Source organism: Populus trichocarpa, chromosome 3 (assembly GCF_000002775.5).
Source record: "Populus trichocarpa isolate Nisqually-1 chromosome 3, P.trichocarpa_v4.1, whole genome shotgun sequence".
NCBI lineage: Eukaryota > Viridiplantae > Streptophyta > Magnoliopsida > Malpighiales > Salicaceae > Populus > Populus trichocarpa.
In genome coordinates this window covers 21252807-21266704 of record NC_037287.2, presented here as the reverse complement: position 1 = coordinate 21266704, position 13898 = coordinate 21252807, and the positions used below count along the sequence as shown (strand labels likewise).

General features: G+C 31.7%; 3 protein-coding genes across 3 annotated transcripts; all 3 read right to left on the bottom strand.

Annotated features, from left to right (window-relative positions):
• Nucleotides 1–291: 291 nt before the first annotated feature.
• On the bottom strand, nucleotides 292–3008 carry LOC7463586 (uncharacterized). The gene is made up of 2 exons (XM_002304833.4): nucleotides 2429–3008; nucleotides 292–656 (listed from the first exon to the last, which is right to left on the bottom strand). Exon 1 carries the CDS (start codon nucleotides 2905–2907, stop codon nucleotides 2431–2433), a length of 477 nt encoding a protein of 158 aa, XP_002304869.1. The 5' UTR covers nucleotides 2908–3008; the 3' UTR covers nucleotides 292–656; nucleotides 2429–2430.
• A 1740-nt stretch (nucleotides 3009–4748) lies between these two features.
• Nucleotides 4749–6445, bottom strand: LOC7463587 (uncharacterized). Its single transcript, XM_002304834.4, has 2 exons — nucleotides 5812–6445; nucleotides 4749–5121 (listed from the first exon to the last, which is right to left on the bottom strand). Exons 1-2 carry the CDS (start codon nucleotides 6298–6300, stop codon nucleotides 5077–5079), a joined length of 534 nt encoding a protein of 177 aa, XP_002304870.3. The 5' UTR covers nucleotides 6301–6445; the 3' UTR covers nucleotides 4749–5076.
• Nucleotides 6446–12164: 5719 nt separating this feature from the next.
• On the bottom strand, nucleotides 12165–13280 carry LOC7463588 (non-specific lipid transfer protein GPI-anchored 14). The gene is made up of 3 exons (XM_002304835.4): nucleotides 12863–13280; nucleotides 12667–12765; nucleotides 12165–12535 (listed from the first exon to the last, which is right to left on the bottom strand). The coding sequence occupies exons 1-3, from the start codon at nucleotides 13203–13205 to the stop codon at nucleotides 12405–12407; spliced, it is 573 nt and encodes a 190-aa protein (XP_002304871.3). The 5' UTR covers nucleotides 13206–13280; the 3' UTR covers nucleotides 12165–12404.
• Between the last annotated feature and the right edge of the window lie 618 nt (nucleotides 13281–13898).

Below are 13898 nucleotides of genomic sequence, written 5' to 3'. Positions count from 1 at the left end.
AATAAAATTTTCATTGAAACAAGATTTTTTTTCTTTTCTTTTTAAAACAAAAAAGAGGCTGAATCAATTTCAGGTCCTATTGTCTAATGGCAAACACTGCAGATATCCACAGCGGAGTCAACAGATCATTCTACCCTTCCTTGAAATCAAAGACGCGCGAATGCTTGCTTAAAGAAAGACAAGTAGCAAGTTACTGGATTCACTTCTACTAACTCATATCATAAAACTGCAACTCTTTTGCTGCAGAATTTCCTGTAACCTACCATTTTGTGTATGAGAAATCACACGAGCTTTATCTTCAAGATTTCACAAACTAATGCCTCAGGCTGTATCACATACCAGCTAGTCCATAAATGTCAACTAAAATATGGCCTTGGACCTGTACTTAAGACATGCCCTAATGGCTTAATCCCTATAGTTTGATCTACTATTTCATCTACAATAGTTTCCGCAATTATGCCTATCCATATAATTTCTTAGCAGAAGATGAGCTCCCGATGCGAAAATGGAAAAGTAATAGAAAGCATCACATTCACATCATAAATGTTGAGAGTATCTATCCATGTTGCATTAATTTGCTTCAAATTTCTCAAAGATTATGCTCCAGAACTTCAAAGTAAGCAGGCAGAACATGAGAAGATTTGGTCTGCTTCCACCTGCAACAAGAACAGGAAACCGTCTTAAGTCGTTGAAAAACTTCATAGGATATATAACTTACAAAATTATAAATTTTCCTTATAAAAATCTACCGGATGCCAAAACTTCTAATGAAAACAAATTACATCTCTCATTGTTGATTGTATAACAATATGAGTGAGTTCTTGGCCTCAGATTACTACATGAATGACATATTAAACTGAAAGACAATTTAAGTTAAATAATTCATAATGGAATTTGGAAAAACTGGCATCAATTGAGGTGATATAGGAACAATCTTAGAAGGATGTGATCAGATGTTATATAGATCATCATGCAGCATGCTAACACAAACTAAGAATCTGTTGTCAACTTTCTTTGCTCGAAAACAATTATGATTCTCCTCTAGCAAGTGTCCGAAAAACACAATGGTTGAGATGTTTTGGAAAAGAGGGAACAACACCCTTGCTCCTTCCCGCCCGGGCTTCGACTTGATAAGAAGTCATGTAACTGAGTAGTCAAGTCAATTTGCGAGTCACTTGATCAATCCTTTTTTTTTTTAATCAAAACTACATTGTTTCATTCTTTTTTGGAAAGAGGGAACAACACCCTTGCTCCTTCCCGCCCGGATTTTAACTCGATAAGAAGTTAGGGTAACTGAGTAGTCAAGTCAACTTGCAAGTCACCTGATCAGTATGGGTCAATCCTTTTTATCAAAACTACATTGTTTCATTCTTTTTTAAAAAAAAAAATTCCTTGGTTTTGAATCGGCTGGGTTTGGGCAATCAAAATTCCTCAAACTTTAGCCAACAACTCCCCAATTTTGAATGCTAATTCATTCTGAAACAACAATTTCACATGAAAATTCAGAACCCCCTAACCATCGACTCTGTTCAACGAAATTCAGTAGAAACAAACCACAAAAGGTAACAAGATAACACCCACTAATTAAAGTCGGTCAAATCATGACAAAACAGAGCAACCCATTAATCCAAACACTTTGAAAGATGAGAAGAAATTTGAAGCTTTAGACATTAAAACAAAGTGCTTGTTACATTGTGTTCTATAAAGTTCGCCTCAAAGCATATCACGTTAATGACAATGAGCCTCCCATCCTTAGACACCTTATCTGATCCTAACAGACTGACAAAAATGGAATGCCTTTTCCTCCCTAACTATAACATGCGTTGAATAATCTCTTTTGTTTCCTGGAGTGTCGCACAAATTTCCATTCACGGATCGAAATGAAGATGGTGAGAATTGTGCATTACTGAGAAAAAGAGAAGGGATTTATGATTCCATAAATTTCCTATCAATCTCACTGAGGGATCTTGATTATTAGAAGGCATAATTGCAAGGTACATTTGCAAATGCTCATTACTCTTCAGGACACCAGAATAAGATGTTCATATTATCCTATCTATTAGTCCCAAAATCAAATCACACCAACTACAAGAAAGCTTCCAAATCTCCTTCAGAATAAGTGATCATCACATGTATGCTGACACCTAAAAGGAACCCAAGACTCCAAATGGATCTCATCAATCATCCCTAAAGTATCCAGAAACCCCATAATCACCAAAATTTCTCAGCTTCAAATTAAAATTCCCATCAACTTTCTTTGCTAATTCACTGACAAAGCATAATGTGAAGGAGAACTCATTGCATCAAAGTCTAAGTAGTAGTATTATCAAACAACAAAATAAACTCAATCAACTCATAAGAAAACAAATAAAACCAAGAAATTCAAACAATTCAGAGAAACAAAACCATAAAGATCACATCTTTTTACCTTCATATGGACTCCAACTCTGCCCTTAGCCCGCCAACCTTCCTCTTACAAGCAGGAACAACCTCAAACTGCTTAGCAGGCAACTCCTCAGAAATAGAACCTACAAAGAATTTAATCATACCACTATCAACCTTACTAACTTCAATCCCAGTAACAGACAACCAAACAAAAAGCTTCTTTGCCTGAATCCCTGACACATCATGCACAGAACCATAACTCAACCTCCCTTTGATCTCTTTACCATAGTACACAACCTCATCGAAGTGAACATAACATGGGTTCTTAAGTTTGACTTCAAAGGTCCCATCAGATGGTGATAGCGTGTAGGATTCTACATTGTCTGGGAGTAAGCCACGTGGCAGGCCATACTGAGGGAGAAGTTCATGGATGTCTGTGGTGGTTAGGGGGAGAGAAAGATGGGTTCTTGATAAGAGGAGGAGAGAGAGAAGGTATAGTGCGAGGATGTTAAGGGAAGCCATTGTTGATGCAGAAAGAGAAGGGAAGGTGGTAATTTAAGAAGGTTGTGAAGGGTAGAATGGGAAGATAAATTTGTCATTTGCGTTCCGTGGCTTCGAGGAATTATACGTGGGATTTTGGATGATGACGAAGATGGACATGAATCCTGTACACAGTTAAAAAATAAGTCCCTCCATTTTTAATTAGTTAGCTAGTTAGTCCTTATACTTTTCAAAATATAACTTGATCCTTTTACAAAAAAAAAAAAAAAAAACTAGAGAGTAAATTATTTAGTTCTTAAGAACATAGGGATTGTATAAGACTTATATATATATATATATATATATATATATAAAATCATCTTAATGAATGATAAATGGAGGGAGAAACTTTTTTACTATACAAGACAATCCTAAAAAATATAAAAATAAAAAAGCATAAATAAATAAAGGGTATATAGCTTTTTTCCGACCATAAACAATATTTTCTAGTGAATTTGCATGTAAATTGAATCTATTTTTTTTAAAAAAAAATCTTATGAATGTATCTTTCTTATTGATTTGATGTATCAAAACAAATTTGATAAATTATATTGGATGTTAATTCTAAGATTTGAACCTAATAAATTAAGAAATTGAACATCCTTCTTTATCAAATCAATTTTAAAAATTTAAAAATTCTCTTATATAACAGTTAGTTTTCAATTATAAAAATTACATAATTAATTCACAAAGGGATGAAACGAGACTCCATTTACCATGTAGGTTCAATGATGGATCACTCTTGCAAAGAAAAATCATATTCTTTATTGGAAAAGATTAGATATACTTGAATTGCTAATTCTTTTTTTTAAAAAAGTATTTTTTAAATTATTTTTTCAAGTATTTTTTTAATAATTTTGATATAATATCAAAAATAAAAAAAATATATAAAAAATATTAATTTAATATATTTTTAATTGGAAAATACTCTACACGCAAAATGAGGATCTTATTGGTTACCTTGTTATTATCAATAGTTTACCAAATTAATTAGCTTAAGAGACAGAGATGAGCTACCCAGAATATTAAGAACAGTTTCACAAGAAAAGACAGCTCCCAAAAGATTAGTTAATAAAACTCGAATTTGCTTGGATTTTTCAAGTTACGCTTTTTTCGTCGTATAGTATAGTTATAAAACTTAAACCTATGGACCTATCCAATATCTGGACAGATCCATCTTTAAAAAATAAAACAAAAAGAAAAAATTTGATTAATCCAATCAACCATTGATTTATTCTTAATTTTTTTTTAATTTGTTTTTTTTTTTTATCAAAACATCATTTTAATCTTTGTTTTTTAAAGGTTATTCTCTCAACTTAACTCATGACCTCAATCTTAACTTAACTCATGACCTGAATTTTATATCCCAAGACGGGCTTTACAACCATGAAATATACAGTTCACAAAATGTCAAATTAACAATGCCACATGACCACTAAAATGTCACAAAATCATAATTCTTGGCTCCACCATCTCTCTACATCAAATTCGTCTGCTACCATTATCATTAGTTCTACGGTTGTTAAGCGAGGCAACTATTACGAAGACATGTAATTTGATATGCAAAAGAGATTGCCATCAACAGATTGTATAATCTAATAGCTACCACTGTTATTATGAAGTGCCTGGTGCTTGAGGCAGCACTCTTGCCCTGCCCGGAAACGCCATGTCCAGCGGATTTACTGTCGCCCCACGCCAACAGAACCCGTCTACACCTGTAGACAATGGTCACCTGCCTCTAGCAGTCCCTTCCTTGCCAAGTTCGTCCAAAACAGCTATAAATACTTCACTAATTGTATTAGTTTTGCACTAGGACATAAAGATTGAGCTCAAACTATTCCATCCAATATTCATAAAATCACGTTCTAAAGTAGAACCTTCTTATAACTTTCCAGACACAGAGTTGAGACACATAATATTACATTTGCTACTTGTCCAAGCGCTGATATATATATTACGACATTCCCCAGCTTATTGATGTTCATAAAGCTCAATAAGAGGAGGTATACTCCACAACTAGTTTACATAATACTCAGCCAGACTCTTACGTTGTGAGTCTTGAGGCAAGACACTAAAACTAGAATGCTAATTACTTGGATATCAAGCTCCCTCAGCTACATTCCCATACAGCAAAAGCACTTGGTTGTATATCTATTCGGTGAGTAGCATTTGAACATCATTGTTCGGAGCTGGGAGCTGCAAATTGTTGAGAAAAGAAAGCAAACAGCTTAGGATAAGTTCTAAGAAGGGAAACAGAAATCGCCAACAAATAATTCCTAATACACCAAGAAGAAAGTATATGCATTAATGCCACATTTATACACCAATAGTGATAACATTGGAAGACGTTAGCTTACGAACCACAAAGGAAGCTTAACTTATCAACTACTAAAAGAGCGGAATTCAAACAACCATCAATTCTACCAGAAAATGAATCCCTCACTCTCGAACAAACCCTACTGGCACAACGTCATGATCTATTAACAGTAATGTTTTTGCAAAATGTGACGTCCTCGATGATCATTAAACTCTCTAGTACATAATGATTGATATACTAAACAGACATAGAATTCCAAAACATAGTAATAAAAAAGAGGTTGACTTTCAATCACAGAAGGTAAATTCCATAGTAATTCTATGGATGGACGGCTCAAGATCAGTCTTTCGATCTTGCAGTATATTCTATGAATTCAATCCCAACCAAATCCCAACCAAACCAAGACAAACTTCATAAGCATCAAATAGAGGAACTACAAAACTACAACACAAATCCAACTAACAAAATTAAGAACAGGACACAGACAACAAAAACGACAATAATCAACCTCAAATTCCAAAACAGCTTTTTTATCAAACAAATATTGATCTAATAGAGCAAGTTAGTACCTCAAGAAACTGCTTCCACAATCCACCACCACAAGACCCAGAGGAGACACCAGCACGGCAAGAATGAACGGTCTTAAACTGGTCAACATCAAGCTTCTTATTAATCCACCCCACTTGAAAATAAATCGAGTCAGACGGTGGTAAATCAACCCTGATGTTATCAACACCAAGCCAAAGGAAGAACCTTTGAACCTGAATCCCCTTCAAATTCGAGATAGATCCATAGCTCAACTTCCCAGTTATTTTCTTCTCGTAGTAGACCAGGTAATCAAACTCAACATAACATTCCTTCTCTAAATAGACAGTAAAGCTACCATCATCAGAAAGACTGTAACTTTTTACTGTTTTAGGTAATAGCCCACTGGGAAGACCAAATTTTGGCAAGATTTCAAAGACTGTAGGAGAAGGGTCTTGTGAGAGAGTGGGTCTTGTGAGAGAAAAGAAGAGAACTAGAGAGAAAAGAGTTAGACCCAGATGAGAATTTGCCATCAATTTGAGTTTTCCTTGATGGGGGGTTTGGATTTGAGAGAGCGAGAGAGAGATTCTTCGGAGAAAAAGAAGTGTTGTGTTTCAAAGGATTTTGGGCAGTTGTGTCGTGTTTGGATCTCTTTTTCAAGGAGTTTTTTTCAAACCCCAGTGGTAGTCAAGATGGTAAAAGAAAAGTTTTTTTTTTTCTTATATTTTAAGAATACTTAAGATGATTTGAATAAATTATTTAATCTATATTGATATGTAAACTCTGACTTTATTATAACAAAAATTAATTTGAGTAGAGTGTTTCATCTTGATTTTGATTTCGTGATAATAAATTTATTATTTTATACATTAATTGAGATTAAATCTTTTTAAGCTCTAATCGTATAAAAAAATATAACCTTTATTTACATCATAGTTTCTAGCATATCCCATTTTTAGGATTTTCTTATCAAGAAATCTTGAATTTTAGAGTGTCCAATGAGTATTATGGAAGAAAGAGAGATAAAATAAATAAATAAATGTATTTAAGTCTTGGTGGGAATATATAAATTTTAAATTCTAGATGTGATGTTTTCTTTTTTTATACCATCTCTTTCTTTCTTCAAAGTAATTCTATATTGTAATTAATCATTAATCTTATCTACTATTTGCTGGTTTTTTAAGTTACCATCATAGTAATTTAAAAAAAAATCAAAGTTATCTTGATTCACTTCTTTGAAATAAATTCATACTTTCGTCTCTCTTAAGGATCAATAGTGGTGAGGGGCACATGGAATTACATAAATTACTGATTTATTTTAGATTATTGATTAGTTTTAGAGTGTGTTGATAAACCGAAAAATAATTGATTTTATAATAGTCTTGTAAGTATAATAATTCATGTTGATAGAATCTAAGATCCCTATAATAAGCTTAGCTAGTTTAAAAATTATTCCACTTAACATGAGGTTGAAATCTGAAGATTAGAAGAAATCTCACTTTAAAATTGCAGTTTATTAGCAAAATAATTATTTTCAAAACAATATACTAACATTAAAATTCAGAATTTTCAATAAAAAGTCTTAATTTGAAATCTTGAAAGAGTTGAGTTATTATTATAATAATGTTATTAAACTTAATTCAAGTTTAACAAGTTAACTCGAAACAATTTTATTTTAATATTGTTTTAAAAAAATAATTAAAATATTAAATTGAATTTTAAATTTTAACTATAATGAGATTTGATTAAGTTAATTTTTATTTAATTTAATATAAAATTTGATGTAGATGAAGTTCTGAGCTAACAGATTATCAGCCAAACTTGATTTAATAACACTATAATATAAAATTATAAAAGAATTATCCCATATTATAGTTCAGATTAGATCCATTAAATGGAGAAACTACTAAAAACTTTCATAATCTTAATCGTAAAAGGAGGTAAAAAACACATAAACAATCGACACAGATCTTATAATCATCACACTCTTAGCCCATTAGCACAAACAGTCTCTGCCTCTAACCTAATTGGAGCAGTTTGGTCTGAACTTTGAACCTTGAATTGCAAAATTCCCGTTAGTCAAGTTGGGATAGGTAGGAGGATGTGACTGCCCGACCCCATGGCCGAGATCGAAGGAAAATCAAGAACAAGGAAACAAAACCATTAACGAAAGCTTATGCGTAGACTCTACTTCACAAAGTAGCAGACATTTTCTTTTCTTTCGTGTCCTTTTCATTTGTGGAGCCTTTCTTGCACCCTAGGCTCTAGGCATCTTGCAAGTACAAAAAAAATAATTAAAATTGAAGCCTAAAGATGGAAGAGAAATGCATTACTCAAAGGCATCACAATCATGTTTGATATAAGATGCAAAAAAATTATTTTGATCTTCGTCTACATAACATAAACGTAAATAATTTAAAGCATTCATGGTTTGGTCAATGATATATTAAAAAATCCAGGTAATTTAAAAATAAGACTTTCAAGTTGAATAATCGATTAATCAATTATTCCTAATAATCTCATCTATTCTCTCTAGCTAAGATGATTGATAGTTTATACTTGTTGCTTAGGAGGTCAAAGTGGTTCGTGACTCGTACTTACAAAAAATCATTTTTGATGAGGGTGAAACTATCCAATGTTTAAATAAGTATCTTTTTAAAGAGATAAAATACAATAATATCTTAGAGAGAGATGCTCTGAAAATATATACATAATAGATAATGAATATTGTGAACCTCTATTTTGAAGGTCTCATAGTGTATTTATAACTTATGAGTTTTGTTATTTTGTAAAGAAAATGGGCTGTAGTGTAACTTTATCTTCATGATATTTTGAGTTGCATTGTGGACTATATTCTACTTATTTTATCTAGTTAAAAAATGGTATTATGGCTGGCCATAAAAGACTAACACATCTAATGTTCTTAGTAAAGTATAGACTCGTTTAATTAAACTTATTTATTAAGAAATAATTTATCTATGATTTTATATAAAAATCTATAGAAATAAAGATGGTAGACCCGATCATTTCTTGAGTTTGGCCAGTACCAAATCCAGTGTGTCCGGGACTTGGCGCGCTACCGAGCTTAGCACGTCTTCACCGGATCGCGCTTGTTTTTTGAAAAAAAATTTAATTTAATATTTTTTAATTCAATATTTTTTTAGTAAAGATATAATGAAAAAAACATGGTTTATCAATGTTTTAAAATCATTTTAATTAGTTTTTTTTTTTAAAAAAAAAAACAAAAAGCCATCATTCACCCAGTTTACACAACTCAAAATAAATCGAGACACGAAAACATATCGGTCATTTTTACCCAAATTGAAATTTGAGACGAAGTAGATACAAAGAGCGAGAAAAACAGAGCAAGCCCTTTCTTTTCTCGCACTCTGTTTTCCCACAATACCTTTTTTTCCCGCAACCTCCACACCAATAACAAATGACGAGTGCTACAAGCTAATATATGAGGTTATTTGAGGAGCAAATATATTATGGGTAAGAATCATACGTGCTAGCTATTACAGCTCAAGATTCCTAACAAAGAGCATGGAAACGGAGGCGTTTTACATCCTCTCATGTAGAGAAGGAACGAGTCCCTTGGAAAGGGTGAATCAATGATTCAATGAAGGAAGGTAATTTTCTTTTATTATTAATATAAATGTTCGAATTAGCTTGTACACCCTCAACTAATCAACCAAGCATGAAGTTAAACATGAAGATAGTCCTTTTTATATCCTAGATGATGGCAATTGATAATCGAGAAATCAATGGTAGCAGGGGCTTTTCCAATCTCCACGCTGCGTTTCCCTGGGCAGACCGAGGAGATGGTCACAGCCCATTTCTCCACAAGTTCTTTTGGTCCTGGTCCAAGCCAGCACCGAGCTCCTGGCCAAGCCTTTTATCTGTGCCCTAGGCCTCCTACTTTTTGAGAGCTTCTCATAGCCTACTGTGCAAGGGCATGCACATGTTTGGACTTTACACCAATCATCTGGGAAAAAAAAAGAGAGAGAGCTACGCAATGGCATATGCCCTCTGACTAAGATTAAGCATGCAGATTAGAGTTTATTTGTTTTTGTGTTTTAAAAATATTTTTTAAAAAATAGTATTTGATAATTAAATGCTGTGTTTTCATAAGATTGTATTTTTATTTGATAAAACAATGAACTCAGAAATAAATCATTTTACTTTTAGTTAAGATCATGAAATTAATATCTGCTTTATGTTAAAAATATAACATATTTATTTTAAATTTTATGTGATTTTATTTTTATTTTTTAAAACCAAACTCTACTTTTATATCCGAAAACAAATAAAATCAGCACTTTAAGAACACAACAACATGGATTAGACACTTGAAATCTAGACCTCTTATTAGGAATCAAACTATATATTCTAAGCAAGTATATATTATATTATTCCAAAGTTTTATCTTGCTAGCATGAATCAATGTATGATACTAACAGGTAACCAATTGATTGTAATATATAGCTATAAATATGATGTGAAATTAATTGACGAGGACCACAAGATAATTAATATCTATCTTATTTATTTAGAAGCTAATTTATGCACATTAATTTCAACAAAATATTATATCATCATGTATGTATTATATAATAAAGCATAATATAAGAGACGGATCGCTGCATATATATTTAAATCCATGACATATATAATGTGCTGCTAAATTTCTCTTACTAGCAGAAGATTACCCATAATCAAATATTGGTTAGAATGAGTTTTTTCTGCCCGGTAAAATCTTGTTTTAGTTTTTGAAATTCCTTGCTTCTACAAGGTCTATCAGCATTGCTCATACATAGTTGTAAAACTTGGACTTACTTGTGAATTTATCCCGTCAACTCAAGATTTAAATATGCTCGAGTTGAAGAAAAAATTAAAAACAAAAAACTCAATTAATATTGTTAAAAACTTTAGTTGATTTGCTCATTCGGTTGACATAAACAAATTCTTACTTTTAATTTATTAATTTTTTTTCTTAAACAAATTGGTCAAACTAACTTCATTTAATTCTTTTTTTTAAATAAAAGTTGACTTTCCCGATCTGTCTTGTCCCGAGTTTACTCTTGAATTATGTTTTACAATCATGGTTCGAAAAAGCCCCAAGAATATTTCTTTAATAGTTTCTCAAATTCAAGACTAAATCGAACAATTTTTAGCGATGATTTTTGGAGAAAAAGCTGGAAAACCCTAATTGTAAAACATGTAGACTTAAAACTTAAAAGCTTAACTCGGTCTAGCAAGAGGGTCTTATAATAACAAATATAGTAAAACATATGGAGATTTCATTGTGGTCATAGGCTCAATTTATTATTTATTTATTTTAGTATTTTTATATGGTTTATTTGTCATTATTAATTTGTGTGGGGGTATTTTTATCTAAGTAGTATTTTTATAAACAGTATAATAATAATAATAATAATAATAATAATAATAATAATAATTGTGATGATATTAGTAGTTGTGGTGATGATGATGATGATTTTTTGAAAATTATTTTTGTATATTTTTTTTTATCATTTTGATGTATTGATGTTAAAAATAATATTTTAAAAATAAAATAAAATATTATTTTGATATATTTTCAAGTAAAAAATATTTTAAAAAACAATCACTACCATACTTCTAAACACCTCTAAATTCCAAACCTTCAAATTTTATCATTAACATCCCTTTCTATATATGTGCTCATTATTAATTAGTTGTAACTAATAAATTTGTATATGGTTTTTATAAACTTATTAATTTTATCGTTAAAAGATAAATAATTTGTATGTTATTAATTGGAAACCTTTAGGTGTACATTGCTTTAAAGTTGCTTTAAATTAATTAGAGTTTAGATTATTATATCGTTAAGTTAAGCCGTGAATTACCGAGTTAATCCTTATCAATCATGATGCATTTTCATTTATTTTTTTTAATTTTTTTTAGAGTTAACTAAATCTCATCACTTATGGTTTAGCAAAGCTAACCAAATTATGAGTCAATTTGTCAAATCCATCCAAATTTAATCATATTAATATTCAAAACGGTTAAAGATAAAAGCTAGTTAGACTTGCATCATCGAGTTGCTGGATCTGAAAAACTGTTTCATAACCATGGTGTATGCATGGATAGACTGTTTCAAATAACCTTTTCACCAAGACCAAAAAATCGATGCAATCATCAGTCAGCACCTACAATTAGCATGGACTTCTCTCGATCTGGAAGCATCACACAATTTGTCTGCAAAACTTTGAATGACCCTTACCTCAGGGAGCTGTTTTTTGTACAGTATTATGAACACCTAGTAGATAAAGATACTAATTAAATGCAAGAATTGATGGGTCAAACTCAATTTCTTGAAGAAATGGAAATGACTCGAACGTGGAGTTGAAACTTGACTGAAAATCTGCTCATCAAAACATGTCCATTTAATCCATGTAGGACCCCTTCAACAACTATTACAGTTGGGGATATAAACTGGAGAATTAAGCAATTAATTTCTTCCAAAAATAAAGGAATGTTCGAAGAGACAGGAGACATTCATAGTAATAGAAAACAGTCCATGAATTAAGACACATATTCGATGAACATGTTTGGGGATAAAGATTTATCATAGGCATGCATAGAGAACCTATCAGAAACCAACAGATGTGAAAGCCAGTAGTAATGATCCACACACGATCTCTGCTACAAGCCATCTATTTGCTGGCCTCTCATCACTACTCTTCTCTGCAGCTGAACTTGGGTTGCTGCCAATTGAACTCCCTTTTACAGAAAACAAACAAGGAATCAAAAGGGCTAAACATTAACATCAAATATTGCAGAAATGAAGCAGAAAAATCATAGTAACTGAGCTGTAAATATGGATGTGGAGGTCAAGGACTTGAGTTTTCTACCACTGCCAACTGGGGTATCGATACTTCCAGATTGTGTGACGTTGGCAAATCCTTCAAAGAACTTTGCGTCTGGTGAGTTAGCAGGCAAGTGCAGAAGATCTGAAAGAAAAAAGTTAACCCAATAGGTTAGTAAATTCATCAACCGAAAGGGTTTGTATCAATGGACGACAATTTCCTTGTGTTCTCGTGGACTTACTGATGCATTCTGTTACATTAACAGGTGAATGGCACAAGCTAGGAAGTTTAGCAACAAGACTAACATTGAACTTGATACCAAGATTGGGATTATCACGATCTTTAATTAGGACACAAAGGCATTTCTTACTCTTATCCAACACCTGTTTAAGCCCACTACAACAATCTAGGGTAGGAGCTTTAGCATCATCACTGACATATGGAAGACATGTGGCCAAACCCACTAGTTGGTCTGCACATTCTGCTCTGTCTTGCTGAAAGTCTGATTTTGCAGAACCAACTAGCATCAACAGCACCAAAATATATGAAATTGCTGAGGTAGTCACGCCATTTTTTGAGCCCATCTCTGGCTGAGATAGAGAACAGGGAGTATATGGACTTCAAAGAAAAGAAAGGACACCTCAGAAGATAAAATTCTCATGTTTCACCTCTCAATATAAGGGATGTGAAAAGAAATCGGTACTGGTGTGGGGACAAGAAATAATAATGACTAGCTATTTCAACTGCTACGTGGCGGGTTGAATTTTTTTTAAAAAATAAATATGTAAATTTTTTAAAGTAATTTTTATATAAAAAAAAACTTATTATGTATACATTTAAAAAAATAAATTGAGAATTATATATGTTAATAAATAAATAAAGATAAAAAAAATAAGAATCGGATATAGATCAAAATATGTGGACTCGTAACTCGGGTTTTTGACAACACAGTTGTATTTAATGATTTTATTAAAAAAATATATTTTTTATTTAATTAAATGATAATAAAAATAGACACACTATAAATTAATTAAATAAAATAAAAGGCAAAAAAGCATATTATGTAAGGTTATACATATTAAAAACATTATCTGAAAATAGACATCTTGAACATGCAACCTTTTCAACATGTTTTTTTTTCTAAAAAAATATTAAGTGAAAATAAAAAATCTTATAAATGAATCTAATTAAATAAATCAAGAATTATTTGTGTTAATAAATAAATAAAGAGTCATTAACGATAATTAAATACATATCTGGAAAAGTTGAGAGACAAA